Here is a 25,470-nt window from a genome sequence, read left to right as displayed (position 1 = left end):
TGGTAATAAACTCCCCTCAGAGCCCCCTCCTTCCTACTGCCACAGAGTCTACACGAATAAATCCACAATGTGAAAGATGTATATGAATCTGTTAGTACCCTGAGAGTCCAGCACCCCTACTTAAAACCACAATGGGTGAATGAGGTGGTAGGTTTCTACAAGGTTAGGACTAAACTAGATGAATAAACCATAAGACTGAACCAGTGCGGAGCTGAATATGAAAAATAGAATAAAACAAAATCAAGTCCCGCAGACCGTTTTAAACAAAACAAAACAAAAAATAGTATGGTGCAATACAGTTCATGATCGATGTACAGCCACCAACTTCTCGTAGAGTTGAAAATAGTAGTAAATTCCCAATAGAAATGCTGGTAAGCCAGGCAGACACAGAAAATGAGCACACTTAATGATGTGTTGATCCACCGGCACTGACATAGCTTTTAACAACCAGCGTAGCATGGACCAGGGAGAGCATTGATACATTAAATAGAGTTGAATGGACTCACATAGGTGTGTGTTCCAGCCTGTAGCACTGGGGTGGTCCCAGATATTGGGTAGTTCTATCCCCATCTTAGCTTACAGCTGATTTGACCACACACATAACCACCTTAGGTCTGCTATAACAGCATTACTCACAGTCATCGGTCCGGTCAGATGGTTATCTGCTGCACTGTAATCCAATGATAGTCTCTTGTGAAGATATATTGAAGAGAGTTGGTTCTCCTTGCAATGTCAAGCTAAGAGGTAATTTAATATAATGATAATAATGGTATCAGCTCCCGCTGTAAGCTGGTCAGTCTCAGGTAGTCCACACTGGTACATACATCGGGTATACCAAGGTATGATTCGTGCGGCAAGTTAGGGAGGACAGGGCTCTTCCCTAGAACATCCCTGTGTCTACATGTTTCGTTCCGCCCAACGGAACTTCGTCAGGACATATGGGACGCGAGTGGTCTCCTGTTTAAATCAGGGCTAGATCCCACCCCTTCTTGTTCGCAAATGACCCAATATATGGGTCTAAAATCAACTCACAAACGGCAAAAGTATTCATATTAATCAAATTTTCCCCAGTGAATAAAAACAAAAATGGAGATAATGAAAATCAGCTCTCAAATTAGGGAGATTTTTACAGAGAGCTCTAAGTGTATAGAAAGAGGAAGTGGTATCAAATAAACAATATAACTAATCCTCCTAAAGACTATATATATATATATATATATATATATACACATATACACACACACACACACACACACACATCCTTAATAGACTATAGTCCATATCATTTATACAACCCACGCAGGGCATATAGATCTACATGGGCATAGTGCATTTATATTATTATTATGCTATTAGCATCAACACAACTCTGATTATAATGTCACCATTCCATATATTTTAACACAAAATTAAATAACATTTTAGTCCTTATATTGCAGTGGTTTGGTGGCCAGATTATTTTCTGAAATCCATTACTTAAAATTCAACAAACACACAGAAATCCCTTGGTGAGTTTTATAGTTGGTGATCAGGTGTTTAATCAATATATGTATTATATACACAGTACCATCTTCCAGAGCAACCTCTGCACTTTTTATCTTTATTTACAAGCATGCTGCGGAAGATGATGAATGTGGTGACAAGCATCTGTATTATATGTCATTTGTCATTCTCTAGTCACCTTCGTTGTGCTGTCCAGCTCCTGGTAGCAAAAGCTAATGATTAAAACGCCTCCATGCAGAATACACTGTCTATTCAATTTAGGTTCAAACACAACTTTTGGATCAATGTGCTGACAGTAACACAAGACTCAGACAAGGTAGCTCAGAAGGCTATTAGCAGGATTTACACACATTTACTGCAGTTTTCATGAAAACTGAAGCCCATCTATGACATAATCTATATGTATATTTGCTTATCTACTAATATTACTTCTTACATTATAAATGTAATACCTGTCCACCTTCAGTGGAATAATATGATCTTAGCTGAAAGTTGGAAAGCTTTTTAATACAACCCCAAATTTGAAAATGTGCAAAAAAAGCAGAAAAATGACAGCAGGGGCTCTGGACTGATGAGTCAAAATTTGAAATATCTGGCTATAGCAAAAAGGTGTTTTTTTCATGAAGGGCGGTATAATAATGAGAGTCTGCAGGCAACAGTGAAGCATGGTGGAGGTTCTTTGCAAGTTTGGGGCTGCAATTCTGCATATGCAAAAACAAAAGAGCATGCACAACTGTCCCCTTTAAATGCTATGCAACTGTTGACATCACTGCGCTGCGGATGCGATGCGCTTTTAAAAGTCCTGCATGCTGCATCTTTGATGCACGGTTTCAAAAATGCACCAAAAACTCAATCATATTAAATCAATAGAAATGTACCAAAAATGAACTGCGGTGCATTTTTAGTGTGTCTTTTGGGTCACATGTAAATGTTTTCTTGGGTGACCAGTGATGAAAACGCATGCAAAACAGATGTAAAACCACATACGCGTTAAATCTTAATGCAACACATTAAATAGGAGTTAAAATGCATACCACATACACATATTTTAGAAGAAACAAATGTCCCTATGCTTTATAAAGGTCGGCCCTAGAAATAATCAATGCTGTGGGCCCACTTTTATCCTACAGCAACACGGAAACAAACTGTATACACAAATACAAAAGCAGAAAGGTTCAATATGAGATTTGTAGGTATAAGACCTTAGAGGTCTTTTAATCTGTACATCAACATTTACAACTGAAAACTTATTGGCTGCTGTACGCAGGAGCTTTATTTTCCTGGAGTTTTAATGCATCACCTCTGCTCTATACTAAAATAATGGACAGTGTACAACAGTTATGAAGTTGCCTGTGATGGCATCTCTGTTGTTATAGTGCCATTGACTGGGATTTTCAGTGTCTGCTTGCAAATGTTTAAACAGAACCAGCTAAAGAGCAGACTTATGCAAGAATCTGAATATTTAGACATTTAGTTGGCTGAAGCATTCACTGTCTATCATAAACTGGCATTTTATTTTCTCTGATAGAAAATAGTTTTCACGTTTTTTTCTATTCTTTGCAGCATATCAGCAATGTTGATCTCCTGCAGCCTCTTAGCAGCCACTTACTGGCTACCCACATGCAGGGCTGGTTGCCAGAGGGCGATGACAGTGGACCATGTCTGTTTAGAGTGTGTTGGCACGGCAGATTGCAGTCTTTATGAGAAGGTGACAGTTCACAGGAACAGAACACCATTATTCTATATCAGGATGTGTATGATCAAAACAATCTCTACAGCAAGATCATCATCCAACAACATAATGAAAACTTCAGATTGAAATTTTGAAAATATCTTTTGAAAAACCTGTGGCCATATCTGTGCAATATGTGTTGGCACAACAGATTGCAGTCTTTATTGGGAGCGCATATGACAAGGAAAAAAAACGGAGGGACACCCCCAGTCATCCTATAGCAGGAAGTGTCTAAAACAAAATTTTTTGACAGGATCATTTCATGGTACAATTATGCAGGAGACATACACATACACACTAGCATTTTTTCTTTAAAGTAAAAAAAAAAAAAAAAAAAAAATGGAAAAAATGCTGCATAAAAAACGCTGGTAATAGATTTTTGTGGTAGAGTTTGTGGAGCGTTAACGTTTTATTAGCATTTTTGCATGTAGTACCCTCCTAGGTAGGTGTAAGTGGGAAAGTAAAGTTCTGAGCTCTGTCTGCTTACTAGAAGGGCTGCAGGTAAATCTATATTGTTCTCTGCCTACCAGAGAGCAGGATCTGTTTGTGAGGTCTGCTCATTGTGCTCAGGATGCAACTTGCTCTGTCTGGAGAGTGTTTCACACTGGTCCAATAGGGAGGCATACAGGACAGTGGGAGGAAACCTGACAAATGGGTGCACAGGCTTTTGATAAAGCCCTGGTAATTTGGCAGAGGAAAAGTGCCTCAGTGCTGGGATATTGTATAGAAGCCAGGAGCACATGTGCTTGAGGTCTTTCGTCTGGATAGTGGCTTCCCGGAGGAAGGGGGCGGCTGCCTTCTCCTATGAGTACAGAATCTCGTGTCAAGGGGCCTGACCTGAGGGAGGCCACCCCTGCACCTAGGATAGTCAGTGGACGGGTGTCGATTGAAAGGGGATGCTAGTGAGAATGTCCTAAAGATAAGTTGTCATCCAGAAAGTTGTTTGCTAGGAAGTGAAGAGCAAGAGACTTAACCCTTTTCACACTTGTGGCGGTGTGGATCAAGCAGCCCAGCTGTTTCCAATCAACCTATGAGGTCTAGAGATAGATGTCCCCAGCTGATGTATATAGTTCAAATTGGAGTATCTCACTATTCCCTTCTCCTATCCAAGTTCTAAATAAACAACAAAAAACCAACACCCCTAGACTGTTTATTGTGTGACGAGCCAGAAGGAGCAAGGAGGGATCAATAAACTATATCTCAAAGTAACTGTGTGCTGGTAACTGGGGAGCCCGTCAAGTCATCATCCAGCAGGCTCTACGGGTACAGTGCTACATGCAGTTCCTTTTAAAAAAAAAAAAAGGGAAAAAAAAAGGTCAAAATATGCTATTGGTAGCATTTAGGAGTGTTTCTGCTGGAAAAACTCTCCAAAAACAATTTGTATTCTGCTCCTAGATGATGAAGCTCAAAAAACGCTAATAGCCTAAAGTAGTGTGCATGGACACATAGGATAACACTACAGTATTTAGCTTCTAAGAGCGAATGCTAATAACAGCTTCTAGGAGCTTAAAAAAAACGCTAGTGTGATCGGAGCCTAAAACATACTTTGACAAGTTAAAGCTAAAGTTAAAGGCCTGATATAAAGCCATTCATATTATATGTCAGGAACACACTCATCCTAAACATTTGCTGGAAGATTTGGGCAGTCCAGGGGATCAGACTTTGATTTTGTGTTGCCTTCTTTAAAAACCTAAATAGATATGATTCCGGTTATTTCCTAGTAAAAGAAATAGTATCTCTGATGATTATGAGATCTTGGGGAACACACTTCTGATCAACACACAGAAGCGATCGTTTAGTAGGGTAGACCAGTCAAGCAGTCACAAGAGCCAAATGACATCTGTAAGGCATGAGGCAGATAGAAAGGCAGATAGAGCTGAAAAGAGCAGTCTAGTTCAATAGACTGAATGGCTTCCACTGCTCCTTGGAGGCATTCTGTCCACTTGAAGCCTTTGCCCGACAGTGTCACAGAACATACCCAATGATCACAATGCCTTTATTAGAGCAGGCCAGCAATGACAAATTATAGCTGGCTCTTTCCTGTGTTCTGACTTCACCTTTTTAAGGAGAGCAATTGTGCATAATGAATAAAACAAATCTCCGCTGAGTGCGAGGTGAAACACTGAGACTAAATGACACTTATGCTCAATGCGGCAATAATATAGTGATTATTAAGGAACATTATTTTATACAGCCCTACAATATCCATACTGCTTCTTTCAATTTCAGATAAAATTGTTGAGAAAGAGTGCTTAATGTAGGACAGTCAGTAAAAGTAATTTATCATGTTCTCGCCTCACTGCTCACGTTATCAGCGAACTCATTTTCTGCATTCATCATGCAATCAGCCTATTATTTGCATATTAATCAGGCAGTGGACCATGAAAGGACTGCATCCCAGCCAAATGCTGCACTATCTCAGGAGAAACACTCAGTAATTATCATACATCAGTGTTATGATGTGGTAATTGATTAGAACATCTTTTTGTTGCCCCCAGGGAGTCCCACTTTGAATGCTGCTTAAGGCGTTTGCCATAGATTATATTTTATTATTATATATTTTTCTTTTTTTTACCCCCTGTTTTAAAGATCTTCACCCATCTTGAAGAGTTTTGTAAACTAGGTTTCAATGAATGATATTATTCATCTCATGTTTTAAATAATCATTTTTCTCTACATTCATCTCCAGCTGGGTTCTGAGTATTAGATCTGAATATCAGCCACTTCTATGTGATTACTTGGATTTGTCAAGTATTAGGCTTTATCACAGTGCCTAGGAAAACACAGCAGTGTTTGTATTAGTTATGAAACCAATAACAGTATGCATTATATTTTTATACAGGAACATAGCTTCCTTTTTCCAGGTCTGATGTATAATTGTATAATGTGACAACATCATTCCACATAACCTGTCTTGTCATCTGACCTTCTCACAGCAGGAGCTTTATACACAAGTTAATGTATGATTAAGAAATTCTTGCTTCCCATAGCAACCAATCAGAGTCATTATTTCATTTTCAGACCTAAAGTAAAAGCAAAGTCTTTTTTTTTTTTTTAATAACAAACATGTTCTACTAACCTTTCCTGTGAAGTGGTTTTACACAGAGCAACCCAGATCCTCCTCTTCTCAGGTCCCTCTTTGCTGCTCCTAGTCCCTCCCTTTAGTCGAGTGCCCCCACAGCAAGCAGCTTGCTATGGGGGCACCTGAGCCGAGCTGCAGCCCTGTGTGTCCATTCAGACAGAGAGCGGTCGTTCGGCCCGGCCTCCTCTCTCTCCTTATTGGCTGACTGACTTTGATTGACAGCTGCGGACCCAATCAGGCCGCTCATGTTAAAGTGGCCTAAAGAATAGTACAAACCAGCAGTTTTATTTTGTTCAACCCAGAGGGTTGAACAAAAAAAAAAAAAAAAACGTACAACTCCGGTCTGAGCCACTGTACTAACTATGCAATGTTAGTACAGCGATCTCCCCTGCTGTTCTATTGTGTTCTGACAGAGGGATGGCCCCCTGCCAGAACACGCGGGTCAGCGCTCATCAGGGGACCAGTTGGCTGCTGGTTTGCCAGCATGCTCATCTGACAGAAGCCAGCTGAACGTCCGGCTTCTGCCGGACCGGCTGCCATACGCATGGATGGAATGTTGCCCGACATTCAGCCCATGTGTACTAGGCTTAACCACTTTACCACCGGAGGATTTTGCTGTCTTCCGTCCAGGCCACTTTTTGCGATTCGGCGCTGTGCGACTTCAACTGACAATTGCGCGGTCGTGCGACCCCGTACCCAAACGAAATTTACGTCCTTTTTTTCCCACAAACAGAGCTTTCTTTTGGTGGTATTTGATCACCTGTGCGATTTTTACTTTTTGCGCTATAAACAAAAAAAGAGCGTTTATTTTGAAAAAATAACAATATTTTTAACATTTTTTTATATGAAATTCCCCCCAAAAAAGATGTAAAAACCAATTTTTTTAAAAATTTTTGGCCAATTTGTTTTATGCTACATATGTTTGGTAAAAAAAAATCGCAATAAGCGTATTTTGATTGGTTTGCGCAAAAGTTATTGCGTTTACTAACAAAGGGAAAGATTTCTGTCATTTTTGGTGTTTTTTTTTTTAACGCGTAATGGCGGCGATCTGCGATTTTTTTTGCGGGACTGCGACATTGCGGCGGACAGATCGGACCCTTGACTGACATTTTTGACACTTTTGGGGGTACCAGTGACATTACTGCAGTAATCAGTGCTATATATATGCACTGTTACTGTAAAAATGACACTGGCAGGGAAGGGGTTAATTTTATTGGAGAGGGAGGGGTTAATGTATGCCTGGTGCTTACTGACGTGTTGGGGGGGAGGTGACTGTGTGACAGAAGGACAGATCGGATGTCCAGCTATGCTGAACAGTCCGATCTGTCACTCCCTGTCACTATGGAGATCCGCCCGCTGTGTTTACACACAGCGGGCGGATCTCCAGACTCGATCCCCGACGATCGGGTAAGAGCAGCGGCGATCGCCGCTGCTCCTCCCCTGGCCCGACTCCCGCTGTGAATGAAAACAGCGGGAGCGAGCCTCCGGCGGCGCGCAAGCGCCGCCCAGAAGGGGGAGTGTCCAGTCACGTTAATACTACGTGGCTGGACGATAACGAACCACTCTGCCGCAGTAGTATTACTGTGAGCGGTTGTAGAGTGGTTAAGGCATACAGGAGTTAGTTATTCTATTATAACTGGGACGTCCAACAGCAGCCCAGTGGAGGGGCGGGCAAAAATAATAAAAGACTAACATGCTCACAGAAAAATAGACCTGGGGGCAGGCTGCAGCTTAGAGAGCTGCTTGAAAGACACCTGAAGCTGGTATCAGATGGGGCCTGAATATTTACCTGGAAAAACTTTGTGAATGTGTGAACCAAAGACTATACGGCAGCCTTCCAAAACTGGGAAACAGTTACCTGATCCGTAAAGGCATAAGAGGCAAGCACAGATCTAGTGGAGTACATTTTGACAGGAAAGGGTGGAACCATGTCCTTGGGTATATAAGCTTGTGCAATGATCTGTCCGAGCCACCATAACAAATTGGTGCAATTAGACGCTGGTACAACTTTACGAAACCATCATGAATGACAATAAGAGAGTCAGTCTTTCTAATAGAAGCAGTGGGTGGAAGTAAGCCCACACCATACAAACTACGTCCAGACACCGAACAGAAGCTTCCTTTTGATGTACTGGAGCCAAATTGAGAGAGAAAAAAAATGTAATGGTTGTAATAAAAAGCCAAAACCACCTTATGAATAATGGAGGTTCTAGGCTTCAACACACTCTATACTTGTGTAAGATCAGATATTGTCCTTTACAGGACAGGGCTGTCAGTTCAGACACACACCTTTCATAGATGATGGAAACAAGGAAAGCAACTTTGTAGGTGAGAGCAGAAAGGGCAACATCCATAATGAGTTCAAAAAGCTGTCTTTGAAGAGCCAAGAGAACCAAATTTAAATCCAAAGGAATCACAGGTGGCTGTATAGGAGGAGCTACATTAGGGACACGCTGTACAGAAATCTTGACCAATAAATAGAAGGCTTGCAGTCTTTTTAATAACATTGCAAGGGCCAAGATTTAACCTTCGATGGTGTTCAGGGCCAAATGCTGACCCAGGACTGATTGCAGAAAGACTGAGATTCTTCTTAAACTGTTTAGGCTGTATAGGAGGAGCTACATTAGAGACACCCTGTACAGAAGTCTTGACCAATGAATAGAAGGCTAGCGGTCTTTTAAAGGAAACCATCAAGCCCAGAACTCTACTGCAGAATCGCAGAGTCTGATGAATCCTGGACTGTAGAGTTTGAGTTTGGGAGCAGAAAGTCACGTTTTTCTTGAGGAAGAAAAACTCTGATATTGGCTGTGTTTAGGATAAGACCCAGATATTCCAAATGATGTGTTGGTTCTGGTGCTGACATCAGAAGGGTTAAAGTTCAACCGAACTGTTGTATATTTCGTACAACATTGTGAGTTAGGATAGGATTGGTGCAGATTGTTCCCTCTGTAGTAGGTCGTCCAGATTTCCCACAATAGGAATACTTTGAAAGCATAGTAAAGACCCATACACATGGGCTAAATATCGGGCTGTACATTCAGCCCGTGCGCACAGCAGCTAGTCTGGCTTCTGTCGAAGGGGCATACGTAGACGTATGCAAACACATTGACGTAGGCAGCACAGTGGGGCCCTGCGTTTTACCATGCGCTCCACCAGCTCCATGACACCAGCTCCGGTGCTCGCATGGATTGGATTTCTATAGTGCCACAGTGAGAGAGACTTACTGCTCTCAAGCCATATCGTTACGGGTCAATCTGAGCTCAGTGGCTGCATGCTGGCAGTGTGTGTGTGAGTGTGGGGCCCTTTCTTGTTGTGTGAGCGTGACAACATTGTCCATTTGGTTTTATTGAAGGTACCTGGGAGTTATAGATTTTGTGACTTGTAAGTAAATATGACTGGTCTCTTTTTTAATAAAGTAATCTTTTAGATTAACGATACCATTGTTGGTTCTTTATATACAACTTCTCTGCTAGGGTAACCAGGTTGGTATTTCCCTTTTTCTATTGAAGGGCCATGACCGAAAAAAGGCCTGCCGATAGGCATCTGATCTGCGCTCTCAGCACAAGAGCACTGACTGGTGTGTTATGGCGATAGAGTCCATCCCCTAACAGAACACAAAATCTCGGCAGGGGAGATCACTGTACTAACAGGATCTCCTCCTGAGCTCTTCAGTTTTTTTTTGTTCAGCCCAAAAACCTAATAGTGAGTACTAGGCTTAAAGTGATTGTAAAGTCTCTCTCTCTCTTTTTTTTTTTAAAACAACAAACATGTTAAACTTACCTGCTCTGTTGCAGTTGCATTGCGGAGAGCAGCCCCGATCCACCTATTCTCGGGTCCCTCTTTGCAGCTCCTGGCCCCTCCCTTTAGTCGAGTGCCCCCACAGCAAGCAGCTTGCTATGGGGGCACCCAAGCTGCAGCTCCGTCTGTCCATTCAGACACAGAGCTGGTGTTAAACTCTGCCCCCTCTCTCTCCTGATTAGCTGACTGACTTTGATGGACAGCCGCAAGAGCCAATGGTGCCGCTGCTGTGTCTCAGCCAAACAGGAGGGAGAGTCCCGGACGGCTGAGGGTCTAGTGGACATCGCTGGACAGAGATCGGGTTCAGGTAAGTATTATAAAGTGCTGGGGGGCTGTTACACACAGAAGGTTTTTTTTATCTTAATGCATAGAATGCATTAAGATAAAAGACCTTCTGACTTTACAACTCCTTTAAGGCTAGCAGAGGTGCCGATGTCTTAATGAACACTTGGGGTGTGGAAGACAGACAAATGGTAGGGCTACAAACTGGTAGTATTGCTCTTCCACAGCAAGATGGAGGCAGCATTGATGCTCTAGAAAGATGGGGACATGCAAGTATGCATATTTGATGTCCACAGAAGCTGGAAAATCTCCCTGATAGAGGGGAGCTTTGACAGACCAGGTGGATTCCATATGAAATTTTTGGACTTGAATGAAGATATTTAAAAAGCCTTCATATCCAAAATAGGTTGAATGTCCCTTTTTAGTTTTGTAACAGTGAAAAGCTTGAAAAAAATACAACATGTTTTTCAATTTGTGATTTAGGCTTCTTTAGCTAGGAGAAAGGAGTACTTTTACCCCAAGTCTAGCAAAGGAAACAGATCAGAACAAAATCATCCAGCAAAGGATTTATAAGACACTTCATCATACAGAGCCTCAGCAAGAGAGCGTTCAGAGGCCTCTACCCCTTTAAGACACAGATTCAGGAGACTGTGCAGTGGCTCCGGACCCAGAAAGAGCTCTCCAGCTAACTGACACGGTACACAGAGGTCTGTATTAGGTCTGTCTGTGGTCAGTACCACTAGCAGAGTTCAGTGCCTGAAAGTTACATATCACACAGGCCTGCAATCTTCAGTCTAGTGGGGTACAGGTACAGCCTCCAAACATTTTGCTGAGGATACCCCGATCCAGGTGGCTGCATAAAAAGCTCAGGTCGAAATCATTTAGATGAAGTCTTGATTTAAGGAAACCGATAATCATTAAAAGGAGAAAATGGCTAGATAAATGGTAAACATTTCTCAATAGAGAGTGCATAAACCCTGCTGAACATGTGCAAAGCTTTTTTTTTTTTTTTTACCCTTATCGCTGATCTGCTCAAAAATCTACTAAGAAACACAGAAAAATTGTGACGACCAATACAGTATATGCCACTTGAACTTGAAGATTCTGCATTTAAACTGGTTTAGGTTATGCGGTCCACAAGCTGAGTGTGGTGGCTGTAATTTTTTTCAACCTGGTAGCCCCAATAACTAAATCGCTAAAATGGATGCTTTTTTAAGCCTAAAGTAGAACTATAGGCAAACTTTTTTTTTCTATTTTAGATAGAGCAAGGGAGGATTATAACCCCTGTCCAACTGGTTCGCTATCTGTGTCCCATTTTGGAGATTTTCCTTCACTTCCTGTCCCATAGCCAAACACGAAGTGAAAGAAAATCCCTGCAAATTAAGAGAATCTTTTGGGGACCCCCAGGTCACCAGAACTAGTGTCCCCATTGGAAGATTTCCCCTTTATTACTTTTCTAGGACAACCCAAAATCTGTGATTTTCTTTACTTTCAACGATGATGGTAAACAGGGGAAATAGAGAGGGTAAATCTCCCCAACAGAGGTACAGACTGCATTAAAAACTGACAGGTGTTCTGATCTAAGAGGTATTGGCAATACACTGATTCATTTTACTATCTGTCTAAAACTGTGCTTTCCTAGAGGCAAATTTGCCTGCCCAGCCTTATAAATTTGTTCTAAGAATAAAAGATGAAATGGATTCGGTTGCATCTAAAGCTTAGAATTTTTTTCTGAGAATACAGCACCAAACACAGTTATGTGTAATGGTGTGTATTCCATTACCTGCAGGCTGCTGCTTCTTCTATAAATCTTCCTTTCAGTAACTACTTCATAGGTGTTGGAAAATGTCTTGAGTGGTTATCTTCCAGCGTTGTGAGAGTTAACAGCCACTATTGGAAGTCTAAAGAAATGCAGCGCTCACCCTGACCCAGGAATTGCACCGCTCACCCGAGTAATTGAACTGCCCTTTCTCCATTCACAGAATGTGGTGCACTGTGTGAGAATAGTAATACAAGCGTTTTGAATTGTAGAGGGGGCAGGCGAGCAAGTGCAACTCTTTAGGCTAGTGGCGGTGGCTGTTCCCACAGTGCCAGAAGATAGCTGCTTAGGGCAATAACCAGTGTATATGAAGCAACATTTTTTACAAGAAGCAGCAATTTGCTGTTAAAGTAGTGCACACTAATACACAAAAGTAATGTTGGGTCCTATTCCCCCCCCCCCCCAAAAAAAATTAAATAAATAAATTAAAATTCACTGTTAAACGTCACTCTATACTATATACTTGATCAAAAGTCAATGACTACCATATCTGGTTTTAGTTTAACATGGTTTAATGAAGTTCATCCTACCCAGTGTACAAAGTAAGATGCAGGAATCAAGCTAAAATCCAGGTACCTAAAGAACCAGGTAGAGCTTACATAATGAAAATTAAATCCCTTTATATAAGGATTTCATTTACATCAATAATTAAGTTGTCAAAAGTTTGTAACCATAACCGCTTGGCAATTCTCTCTCATAAGAAAGCCAGTACAATGTACACATTTAAAAATAGATTATTTAAGTATCAAAATAAACCTACATATGTACATACAAAAGATTACTAAGTACATCGATAGCATGTTGTAAAAGTGTAAAGATGTTCCAGTAACTGCACACCGTTCTCAAGCATGCAACTAACAAATAAAAACAGCCTCCGCACGCTCCTTCTAGGCCACACTCCAATGTTTCACCCTGCCCACCTCCATGATTAAGCCACAATCAGGGCGGATTCTCCCAGCCCGCACCCTTACAGCCGAATCCACTGAACAGGATCGCGATAGCCCGAGTGGGGTCCCTAAGCAGCATTCAAGGTTACAAGCAGGGCTGTGGAGTCGGTAGATAATGTTCCGACTCTGACTCCTCCGTTTTTTGTACTTTCCGACTCCTCTGTATTAATATGCGAATGTATTTTATACATTCCTTGTAGGAAAGAAAGGCAACATACATGTCATTACCACAGGACTACTGTCTGGGAAGCCAATAGTCTACTGTATTGAACAGTTTAAGCAAAAGACAAACACAATGAAAACAACAAAGTTTTATTAATTTTTTTTTTATTAATTAATCAAGTGGCTGGATAGTAGCAGCAGGCATAAACATCAGGAACAGGAACTTTACCAGTTCAAAAATACAAACCACATTATTTGGTTGTTTTAGAAAAAAAAACAAAGCTCATCTATATGAACCAAAAACAAAATCTGTAAAACCTAGAAATGGTTTATATTAATCTTGAAATATAGTTATAGGCTTAGCAAATGCAAATCAATTCAATGTAGAGTTCTAAGGAAGAGAATTGCCTCTGCCAGATCCTCTTTCATAGAGGCTCTTAAGTCAGACTTTATTATTTTTCGGGCTGAAAATAATCTTTCGACACTGACTTGGGTGGGTGGCATTGCAGTAACTATTCGGCCACATCACTAACGATCTCTGGATAAACAAGGATGGCTTCTACAACAGTAAATTTTGATGAGCGATCATACTTTTCAACTTCTTTTAGTGCTTTATAAAACTCCTGTTGGAATTTTTTTATTTGGACATTTACTGGTTCTGTAACGCTTATACGACGTCGCTTTCCTTTAGCAACTTCCATTTTGTCTAAGAAGGAATCAAAGTCTAATTCTTTGTTTGAAGAAGATGATCCTGAGTTACCACTATTGCTTAAAAGAACTTCACCCTGTGGAGGTATTTCAGGTCGTAATCCCTTCATGCGAACTGCTACATCATAGAGGGCCTTTTTCCCAGTAGCAGTCTGTTCACTGTTCAACAAAAGTCGGCTCATTGGGTCGACATAAATAGCTGCTAACAAGATTTCATTTTCCAGCAAAAGACTCTCTCTTTTCATCATTGAAGATGCAATGCCCTCAGCTATTTACCCTCCATTTTTGTTCAGGCGATATAACAGGCTCTTCCATTCCAAGAGGAATTTACCCGGGGTTAGATCATCACATTGCAACCTCTTGGTGACAGTGAAGGGGTGAGAAAGAAGGTTCTCCAGCTCTTTTGTCTGTGTCCACTGGCTTTCAGTTAATGCAAGATTTTCATTGTCCATTTCTTTTATGAAGTCTTAAGTTCAAACAAACGCTTCACCATTAAATAAGTGCTTCCCCAGCGAGTTGTTTGATCCAAAATGGCTCCTTTTCCTGCATGTCTTTTCGAAATTGCATCTGTTTTCGGGGGCCCTGGCTGCAACAGTTACTTGCCGTAATTTGCCACTTAGTGTAGCTGCATAGCGATCTTTTAATCCATCTCTTATGGCAAGTTGCAGTGTATGAACAGCACGTATATGATGAATAGTAGCAAGCTTCAATGCTTCTTCAACAAAGTTGTCTAAAAAAATGTCAGCATTCTCTTCAGTTTCTAAACTTTCTCCAATACTTGCAGAGCTGTCTTCCTCTAACTCTAATATCTGTTTGTTACCTTTTTCATCTGCATTCATCTTCTCAATTGTGCTCAACATGTTAGAAGCGTTATCTGTCACAACACATAAAATCTGTTCCTGTAATTTCAAAATCTTCTAGAACACTCTCCACTAACTTCTGAAGGTAATCACTGGTGTGATGTGCCTGAGTGTCCTTTAATCCGAGGGTCCGTGTTATTGTTTTGTTATTTTCATCCACAAATCTAACATTAATAGCAAAATAATTGACTCTGTGACGTGTGCATGCATCCATTTTAAGGAAGACAAAACGTCCTTTCAGAACTTTCTGTAGTTCTTCCTTTTTACATTTGGCCTCCTCAATTATAAGTTTCCTTATACTAAGTCATTAATTATAACTTTTTGTGAATTGGGATATTTAAAATTGCTTTTTTTTAAATTCCCATCTAAATTTAGTAGGTGTTAGTGCATTGTTTGCCGACTCCGACTCCAGGTACCCAAAATTTCCTCCGACTCCACAGCCCTGGTTACAAGGCTGGCATGAGTCAATCTTGGGAGTCCTGACTGTCTCTAAAATTGAATCTAGCCCAATCAAATATATGCCCAAGGTTAAAAAAAAAAGTGCTGAAATTCAGGCATTTTGGAGTTCCTGTAAGTAACTGCCATTGGGCTCAATTCTTTGACACACAGATTAGGATCTTTATTTCAACCATGTCATTTTTAAATCTCATTGGACTCAAGTGAAAATAACTCAAGTAACCATATCCTGGTGTGTTGGGCATCATTCACACTGGCACTCATGTGTTTAGCTTTTCTAAATGCAAGAGAAGCCAGCTTAGTAGCATCTCAGAAGTATACATAACTTTGATGTCTCTCAGATCATTTCTTTCCTGTGTTTAGAGGTTCCTGCTTTAAAGTTTAGGTGCATTTAGAATGTCTAAACTGATCCTGGACATACAATATTCTTTTTTTCTAAATGCAGCTGAACAGACTGCACATAAGTGTGGATGTCACTGTTAAAAATGTCCTCTGAAATGCATATGAATGCAGGTTTGACAGTGTGAATAAGGCCTTTTCTTTTCTGGTCCTTTGGAACCCATTCCTATGTTGTACAATGGGCCTTTACTGCTGTATCTAGCCTCTTCCTGAGCCCTGTCATCGAACAGTTAAATGCCAGAGCCTCTCTAAGCAGCACAGTCCTTTGCTGTACACTTTAAATGTATAGGTTAAGATTTTGGTTTTATAGAATAAAAATAAAATACCACATATTTTATTGCAACCTTATCTATGAGCCATGTGCTGTATTGACCACATCAGTCAATCATATCTTCCTTAAGCTGAACTCCTACAACTGTAAAAAAATAAAATAGTTGTGTGTGGCCCATCCAGAAAAAACAACGTTTAAATGCTGGTTAGGCTAGGGGAGGTTTAAAGTACAGCAATAGTTACTTTATTCCTCATCCCTCCCGCAGCTAGTGCACTCCTCTTCTCCTGTAATGTGGGAGAACCACTCAATGTCCTTCACATTCAATGCTGGTCCTGCATTGTATGCAATGACATCAAATAGTGGGCAGCCACAATATGGTGCAGGGGAGCCGCTTTGTGGGACTGGTCATATGGCTGTGAAAAAGGCTGTGGGAGTGAGAAAGAAGTTAGGTATTCCTCTGCTTTAAAACTCTCCTGGGTAATTTTTGTTTTATAGCTGCAGGAGTTTAGATTTAGGATTCTAGTGCTGAAAACAAACAAACAGCTTTGCTTTGGGACCATTTTTCTATCCAGGACCAGGGTTATACTGTATTATTTTGCATTACTAGTTTACATTACTAGTTTATATTACTTTCCAAGTTATTACTCAAAACTGTTCTGTATTGTTATTTTGTTTTAATGCACCTAAAATAGTCCAGAAATTCCAAGCTCCTCCCTCCAGGCTCATCTGCCTTTTGCCTATCCATTATAATGCATGTGCTTGCTTCCACTATGGAGGCTCTAAAAATTTAGAGTTAGGACTACAGATACTGGGGTGCCTTGATGGGGCTCTGTAGCTTAAACATGTATTTGCAAATGTGTGCAAACTAAACCCTTGTTTTTACCACATATTGTTAGACAGGACAATTTGGATGGTTAGCAAGCTGGTCGGTAAGTTGAGCCGGGAATTTCTTTGGTTTTGGTTTGCATGCGTTGCTCTTCCATGTGCTCCTTGCTGCAAAGGCCAGTTATAGGTGAGGGCAGTGGCCATTTTTTTGTACTGTTGAAATAGTGCCCTACAGATACTGGGATGCCTTGACGAGGCTCTGTAGTTTACGCATGAATTTGCAAATATGTGAAAACGAAACCTGTGTTTTTAACGTATACTATTAGACAGGACAATTAAGTTGGTTAGCAAGCTGGTCGGTAAATTGAGCTGGGAATTTCTTTGGTTATATCTTTAAAGTTAAACTGTTTAATGTAAAATAAAAGTATATAAAACATTATTAGACAACTAAAACTTTTAGAGAAAAGTAGTAAAGTTCAGTCAAGTTACTTTAATAACCTTTATAAGGTAATTCAATCTGCAAACTCCTCTGTCTTCTGTGGCCCCTCCTGAGGGACTCTGAAGATTAATTACTGTGTGATATAATTAACAAAAAGGACTTTTGTTTGTGTTCCACATTATTTTAAGCAGATCTAAACATATTGCGGACATTTAAGTCACTTATGTAGAAGCCATTATTCAAGGTATGCATTGGTTGGGGGTGAAAAAAACAGTCCTTAATTAGCAGTTGTCTTTTGTTGTTGTTATACGAGTTTCTATTCCTATGGGTTTGTCTTCTGCTAAGCAGCATGAGGTTAGACATGATGGATGATGGCTCAGAATATAGACGAACAAAGAAGAAAGACCGAGTCCCTCGGGAACACCCACAGCTGTAACTTCAAATGCAGTTTTCCACCTCCAGTATAATAATGAGAGGACACTAACCAAAATAAAGTACTCTCTGTGAGCACCTCCGCTGGTGCAACATGTACAGCAGCGGAGTAAAGCAAGTATGTGTAAGGGGAAGACAGGGCTGCTTGGATGTGCTAGAAAAAGTGAGCTTACAGAACAATAGGTCACACAGAGATCAGCTCTTATGATGTCTATAAATTGCAGTAGAGGAATAGCTGTACAGATCACAGCTCTTTAGACGGAGTTACATAGAAGACTGATCACTGGTTTCTGCAGAAAATTGTCACTGTGCCCATTCAGAGTCTTGTACTAGTTCACCCTCTAACCCACTTATATTCACCTTCCCTTTCTTCCTTTTCCACTCTGCTGCTCCAAAACAGACACTACAAATACCCAGTACTTCAGGGTATAGGGGAGCATGTGACCACCTCCCAGGTTAAACAGCTTGGCCTGAGCAGCCAATCCCTGGGCCACACTGTAATGTGACAGAGGTAGTGACATCATTAACTCTGTGTAAACTCCATCATTATTCAAGACCTGGGAAGGGGATTAAAATTGGATTGGGAGTGGGCTTGATAAGTCACTTTGTCCATTGTCACTTCCAGGGGGGCCACTGCAGGTTGTTTACCAAGGTGTGGAGTGAAGTGCAGTAAAGCAAAGCAAACCGGTCTACCACTTTAAACACCCAACTGTAAAGGAAATGTATTTTGGGGATATGCATGACGGCCAGGCAAAAAACATTTTAGAAGGGATGCAGTGGTAGTTAACTTGTTTCTCTTATGTCAGATATAGTTTAAATGTATCTCTAAAAGCTTGTGTATTGTATGGTGGTAGAAAAATCCCATTTCCATCTATTCTAAGTGCTGATATTAACAGTAGCAGGGTACATATCATGCATTGTATATGACCAAACAATAGACAAATTGCTCATGACTCTGGTACCCTGTGACAAAGTTCAGCTTTAATTTCACAAAAGTGTAAAGGTAAAGTACCACGGGATTAAACAGTGCAGATCAGCTACTTTCACAGCAATGGAATGTGTTGTTACCCATAGACATAAGAAGATTGACTAATCCAATCAATTATTGGAAACTTTTATATAGCTGTAGGCAGAGCTCTGTGGACAAACCCATTGCTGGGAAATGTAGTTGTAGGAATCAGTGGTCAGAAATGGATTTTCCAGGATGTTTACTATAGCTACTCTTAGATAGCTTCTGATTAATAGGGAACGCCAGGCATCATAAAAAGGTTTATGCTACTTCTAATCATCAGAAGCCTAGAATGGATAATAAACAAAAGGGCTGAAACAGTTTACAGCTTTCACACTCATAACAATTGGTGTAGGCTTTTACCATTGCCAGATATCTGGCCGGCGGTGCTGGGAGTGAGTGTGAAACAGAAGCAGTGCTGTCTGCCAACATAGTAGCAGTGGACAAAATATACTTGTTGGCCCTGATGACTGCAAGCACCCTAAAAAGTGCTTACAGGACTTTGAAAAATTCCATGCAACCACAAAATGGAACTTCTTAAAAATACACATCATAAAATTGCAGTTTTTTTTTTTAAATGTTTTTTAACCACTTCCATACTAAGCAATTTCTGGCACTCTGCTCCTACATGTAAAAATCATAATTTTTTTGCTAGAAAATTACTCGGTACCCCCCAACATTATATATTTTTTTTTTTAGCAGAGACCGTAGGAAATAAAATGGCGGTCATTGCAACTTTTTATGTCACACGGTATTTGCGCAGAAAATTTTCAAACGCGTTGTTTTGGAAAAAGAAACTGTTTTATGAATTAAAAAAAAAACAAAAAAACACTTATAAAGTTAGCCCAATTTTTTCTGTATAATGTGAAAGATGATGTTACGCTGAGTAAATAGATAACGAACATGTCATTCATTAAAATTGTGCACAATCGTGGAATGACGCCAAACTTCGGTACTTAAAAATCTCTATAGGCGACCCTTTAAAATGTTTTACAGGTTACCAGTTTAGAATTACAGTGGTGTTCTTGGAGTAGAATTGTTGCTCTTGCTCGAACGTTCGCAGCGATACCTTTACATGTACGGATTGAACGCAGTTTACATATGTGGCCGCGACTAACGCATACGTTCGCTTCCGTTTTTTATATTGTTGATTTTATTTTTTTTATTTTTACACTTTCCCTTTATTTTTTTTGATCACTTTTATTCCTATTACACAAGGAATGTAAACAACCCTTGTAATAGGAATATTAAATAGCAGGTCCTCTTTATAGGGAGATCTGGGGTCAGATCTCTCCTACAGGCTAGAAAGCCTGAAAAAAAAAAAAGAAAAAAAAACAAAAACACGATTCAGCCGAGATCAGTGCAGTATTGACAACTGCCAGGCCAGGCGTGACTTCATCACGTCACGCCCAGGCCTCCGAGAGTCATACAAACTGCCGGGGACCATCTGGTCCTCGCAGTCTCTATGGCGACACTCCTGCCAGTGGCCGATTTCTTCTTCGGATCGTCGATCACATGGGCGAGACGGTAGAAGCACCGGAGGGCGGCGGGGGGGGGGGGGGGTGGGATATCCCCTTCCGTCGCCTGTAAGAATGATCAAGAGACTGAACAGCCGCTATGATTGTTCTTATGGTGAAGGGAATCGCCGGCTGCAAACAAAATGTTATCTGAATGATGCCTGCAGCTGCAGACATCATTCAGATATCCCCACTCAAAGCCCAGGATGTCATATGTTGTCCACCTAAGGGAAAGTGGTTAAAGTTTGCCACCAGATCGATAGGCTAAAAGAAAATTGACTTTTGATTGATTGGATTTTTCCTTCCCTTTCTATCTAGGCAACAGTGTTCATGGAGGCAAAAAGTGAGAGGAAAGGAACACAAGGCAGAGGTTCTCTTACTTTCCCACTCTATCCAAAAACACCTACACAAAACTTCTGAATAGATTTCCAATTCACCCACTTCCAACCTATGTAAACGGCAAGGTTTGTGAAAAACTGTCTTTCATGAGTTTTTTTATTCGTTTTGCATTTTTTATTTATTTTTTGGTCATTTTGTTGTTGGGCAGATTAAAAAACGTGTCAAAAATGCGTAAAAAACACACTACATGCTTTTCTGCAGCGTCTCCATTGAATTCTATTGAACCAAAAGCACCCCATTTTGTGTTGAAAAAGTCCTTGACCCTTTATTAAAACGCAGTGGCTGAAAAAAAGCATAGATGTGAACCTTTCCCATAGTGTTACATAATAGCAAACCATGTTAAAGGGACTGTAGTGCGTTTTAAAAAGCACCAAAAAAGGAATTAGTGTGAACCAAGCCTAATACCTGAAATCCTTTTAGTGGAGACCTAGGTTCTAATGTTTTGACTGTATTCCATGCAATACATTAGAAAAAGCAAATGACAAATTTTGTCATTAAAGATCTAGGCCAAAACATCTTGAACCAAAGCCATTATCCAAAAATTATGATAGATTTTCCTTTTCACAAAGTAGGTGTAAAGTCACTTCTTCCCCTCAACAGAAGGCAGTCACTGTCCTAGTGCTTTTTTCCCAAATCAACCTCCATATTATATCCTTTCTACATTTTAGAAACAATCCAGCATAGCAGTTACAGTAGACGAAGCAAGCTCAGTGATCGCTACCAGAATGTACAGGCATGGTGGCAATGGGGCACAATAGGAGCATAGGCCTCATCATAGGCCACAGCTACAGTACAAGTATCCAAAAAAAAAAAAAAAAAAAAAAAAGATACTGTCCATTCTCAAATTCAGGTTAAAAACCACGCTTGTTTTATCTGTGGATGTTTGGAAAAAGGTATACTGCTGCCTCATCGACACCAAACACTCTATGACTAATTATTTGCTGAATCTGCAAAAAACATTTTGTACTTTGAAAACAGAAAATGCTGGTTGATGAAGAAAATTTACATTTAAAATGCCACAGATGATTTTCCCAAGCACAGCCAAATATCAGAAGAGCACGTAGAGCCAGACTACATATAATCTTACTCAGATCATGTTGAAAAAAAAAAAAAAAGATTCACTATAATGTACCTGGACTTGGACATCCTTCGATAACAGGATCCTGCTGAGTTGCCGCAGATTGAAGGGCTATAAATGGGAAAAAAAGGTAAGTCAGCAAAGGATATGGCAAAAATCAGCTCTGCAAGAATCGTCATACATCAGCACTTTCTTTGCCACAGGGCACTAAAAACCCATGGAATGCAGTGCCCGCCACGGGCGGAACAAATCTCACTTTCCACACAACTAAATGAGTACAAGAGCTCGGCAGTACACTGCCTCCCTGTCATTCCTGTCTGATAGAATTATCCAAGGTCATATTCTGACTATATCACTGCCTGCTGCCAAAAACCCTTTAAACAGAGCAAAAGAGGAAAATTAGGTAGTGCACAGCAAGGCTCACACAAAGTTTTTATTTATAGTACCTTGTCCTTGTTGCTGTCCTTGTGACTGCAAGACGCTCTGCCCAAGCTCCCCGTTCAACCATAGCTGCATTCTAATGAATGGTTCCCGGCCTTTTTGCGTCAGCTTGCTCCAGGGTTTCGGCCTGGACAGCATGTCACTGACACTGCCCTGTGACAGGCCCAGCACCTGCAAATTCAACACAGGTTTTGTCAGAAATATTGCTCTTACCTTCATAGGTCTGGCTCTGGTTTATTCAAATACATGATCTTATACCACAGAAAGCAGATCAGTCTGGTGTTATACTACCAGCTTTATAAAGTGATATGGAAGTATTAAATGCACAAAAAAAAAAAAATTACAAACAAAATCACATGTACATTGTGGAAAACTAATTCAAATCACTAAAATAAAAGCCAGCAAGTGAGAAAATAAGTGAACATTGAAGCCAAACTCCAGCCAAACTTTGTACTTTTGGATAGAGTGGGGTAGAGGTACAATTTCTGTCAGGTTTTAATTTCTGTGACTCCTTCGGGAAGATTGTGCTCTAGGTGTTGTGAAGACAAGGGGGGAGGCTGATGTTCTATCCCTTCCTCACTTTACTGAAAAAAAAGGGGAAGTACCCATTGAAAAGATTTCTTCTCATTTACTGTCCTAAATAAGTTAAGGAAATTCTTGCAAATAGGGACACAAATGGATGTAAAAAGCTGACAATGTCCACGACAAACCAGACCATGGGGGCCCATGCAGCAGCTAAGCAATATGCCCACTGCGTTTTCTGAATTTGGGAACAGCTCAATCTTAACGTGTTATTCAAAAATTAAAGGTCAGAAGCTACTAAAAATGCAGCTGCTGACTTTAACTAATAGGACACTCACCTGCCCCAGGATCCAGCGCTGTCCTCACCTGGCCGGTTTCTTCACCTGGCTTCAGTCACTGGTGCCAGCATACTAACTGTGGTCAGCCGACTGTGACTGCTTGGGGCTTGATTGGATTGGTCCAGCAGCTTTTCTGGGACCTGTGACATGTCCCAGGAGGCTGTGGGGGAAGGAGGAGGGGGCCACACCTCCGTTGCTCTCATACCTGCTCCCCTCCCCCCGCAAAAAATGTTAGGGAGGAGGGGAGAGGAGGAACATCCCCATCTGAGTGTAGCTGAACTTTACCCTCAGAGGTATAAACCAGATGTCCCCATAAGTCCATAATGTGCTAATCTGAAGAGAAGGCAGTACTATCTCATTAGGCAGTAATGTATAAAGCTTTTATTTTATGTAATGTATTTGTGCAGCAAAAGTGTCACATCTTGGAAAAAAGAAAAAAGGAATCAAGGCAAAGGGAAAAGCTAAACTGGAGGATTAGGATTTAGGATAACCGTACTTTCAAAAAGTAGCCCTACAGCCCAACTTGTTCTTCCGGCAGGTATGCAAGTAGACACGTAGGTGGCTTTCCCACTAGGGCCCATTAAGAAAGGGTTGCACATGTGTACAGCTGCAATCCGTGGTGTGATTTGTGGAACCTGGTCCAGGTCACCCACCGATCTGATGGGTTTATAAACAATAACTTGGTTGCATAAATAGGCACACCCTTAAATAATTTGTTGAAGCACCTTTTGATTCTATGACAGCATTCAGTCTTTTGGCATAGAAGTCTATCAGCATGGCACATCTTGGGAAAATGCAAAAGGCAAATCTGTCAGATTTCGAGGGCATTTCCTGTACACCGCATTCTTCAGGTCACCCAAAAGTTTTTTTAACTCTACTCAGGTCTGGGCTCTGGCTGGGCTGTTCCAAAACTTTGATCATCTTTTGTTGAAGCCATTCTTCTGGTACAGGAGGCTGCCAAGAGGCCTAGAGCAACATTAAAGGAGCCACAGCAATTTCTGGTAAGTACTGTTTGTGCACTACATGTGATAACAATCTCCTGTATTCTTCATATGGCTGAGTAGTCTGACAAAATAGAAGCCCTTTCTTGCTAACAAAATCATCCAAGCCCGGCTATATTTTGCAAAAAACTACATCAAGTCGCAAAAAGCATGTGGGAAAATGTGTTATATGACCCAAACTAAAGTTTTTGGCCATAATGCTAAAAAGTATGCTTTGGGGCTGTTTTTCTTCAACTGGAACTGGGGATTTAGTCAAGGTGGAGGGACTTATGAAGAATGGCTTCACCAGAAAAAGATCCCTTTATAGCAGGGGTCTCTAAACTACAGCCTGTGGGCCAAGTTTGGCCCGCTGTAAGATTTGGTCTGCAGTTAGGGTCAGTGGCCTCCTACACAGTTCTCAACAAGGTCTTCAGGTCAGCCTACGGTCTCTGAGTCTCACCAACATTCACAACACCCTTTCCCCCTGGTCTCCAGCACAGGTTCCCCTAGCTGCGCTCTCAGTCTACGTACCCTCCTTGGTTGCAAGGACTGCTGGTGCCCTAGCAACCAATCACATACTTGCCCCTCGACTCACAGGAGGACAGCATTTCATCCACCCTGACCTGATCAACCTCCACTTGCTGCTACGGCCATTCTGCAAATATTTGTAAAATATGCAATCTGGCCCACGTTCTCAAAAGTTTGGAGATCCTGGCTTGATAGTAAGCTGAAATGGGGTACCATTTTATTTTTATTAGGTACCACAATTGAAGATTCCCTTATAACATTCACTAATTAATTTTATAGATGTAAGCAACCCAATAGTCTGATTAAAAAAATGCTACTGCACAGTGAAATTCATTATCTGCAGTACACACAAATAGGAAAACAGACAAAGTGGTTGTAGAGGCTAAAGGTTTTTTGCCTTAATCTCACTGGTTCAGAGACAGCAGACACAGGCAGTGTGGCTCAGGATCAAGCCCACAGCTGTGTCACAATAGAAAGAGGCTTCCTTTACACTAAGAAGAGGAGGAGCTGGGAGTGCAGGAGGAGGACCCAAGAAGAGGAGGATTGGGGCTACTCTGAGCAAAACCATTCCACATAGCAGGCAACTATAAACCTGTTTTTTTTTAATTAGCCTTTACAATCACTTTAATCTAATTTATCAGCATTAACAATTCCAAATATGACTTTCTAAATGGCAATATAATCCATGGGTGTGCCCTTTGTTCATATACACACTGTAAAGATGGAGCAATGAAATTTGCAGAAAATGGAGCAGTTACCTGTATCCACCATTAAGTTTCATCTTTCATTACCCAAACTGAGACTAGGGTAGACTGGACCATATGAATAAATGGCTCCAAACAAGCTTCAGAAGCCTAATCCAATGTAACTATGCACATTATCATGAAATCACAATTTGATCAAAGCAAACAAGCACAAAAGAATAGAATTACCCTACTGTTAC

At 40.8% G+C, this 25,470-nt stretch overlaps 1 protein-coding gene and 1 pseudogene across 3 annotated transcripts in view; both read right to left on the bottom strand.

Moving 5' to 3' along the window:
* CUX1 (cut like homeobox 1) overlaps positions 1–25,470 on the bottom strand; it is a 615,616-nt gene that overhangs the window by 164,258 nt on the left and 425,888 nt on the right. The window contains exons 19-20 of one of the 2 annotated variants that reach the window (XM_082244943.1): positions 22,165–22,330; positions 21,773–21,829 (exon numbers count right to left, since the gene is read on the bottom strand). The exons of the other annotated variant lie outside the window; for it this stretch is intronic. Coding sequence (XP_082101069.1) covers positions 21,773–21,829; positions 22,165–22,330 — 223 coding nt within the window. The remainder of the gene's footprint in view (positions 1–21,772; positions 21,830–22,164; positions 22,331–25,470) is intronic. 2 annotated transcript variants of the gene reach the window in all.
* LOC309546634 lies at positions 13,516–18,236 on the bottom strand (annotated as a pseudogene). Its single transcript has 2 exons — positions 18,076–18,236; positions 13,516–15,192 (listed from the first exon to the last, which is right to left on the bottom strand). The product of its transcript is annotated as an uncharacterized misc_RNA (transcript).

Source organism: Pelophylax lessonae (genome assembly GCF_965119305.1).
Source record: "Pelophylax lessonae genome assembly, chromosome: 2".
In the NCBI taxonomy this organism is placed as follows: Eukaryota; Metazoa; Chordata; class Amphibia; order Anura; family Ranidae; genus Pelophylax; species Pelophylax lessonae.
The sequence above is the reverse complement of the archived record's forward strand: the minus strand, read 5'-3'. Positions and strand labels throughout refer to the sequence as shown.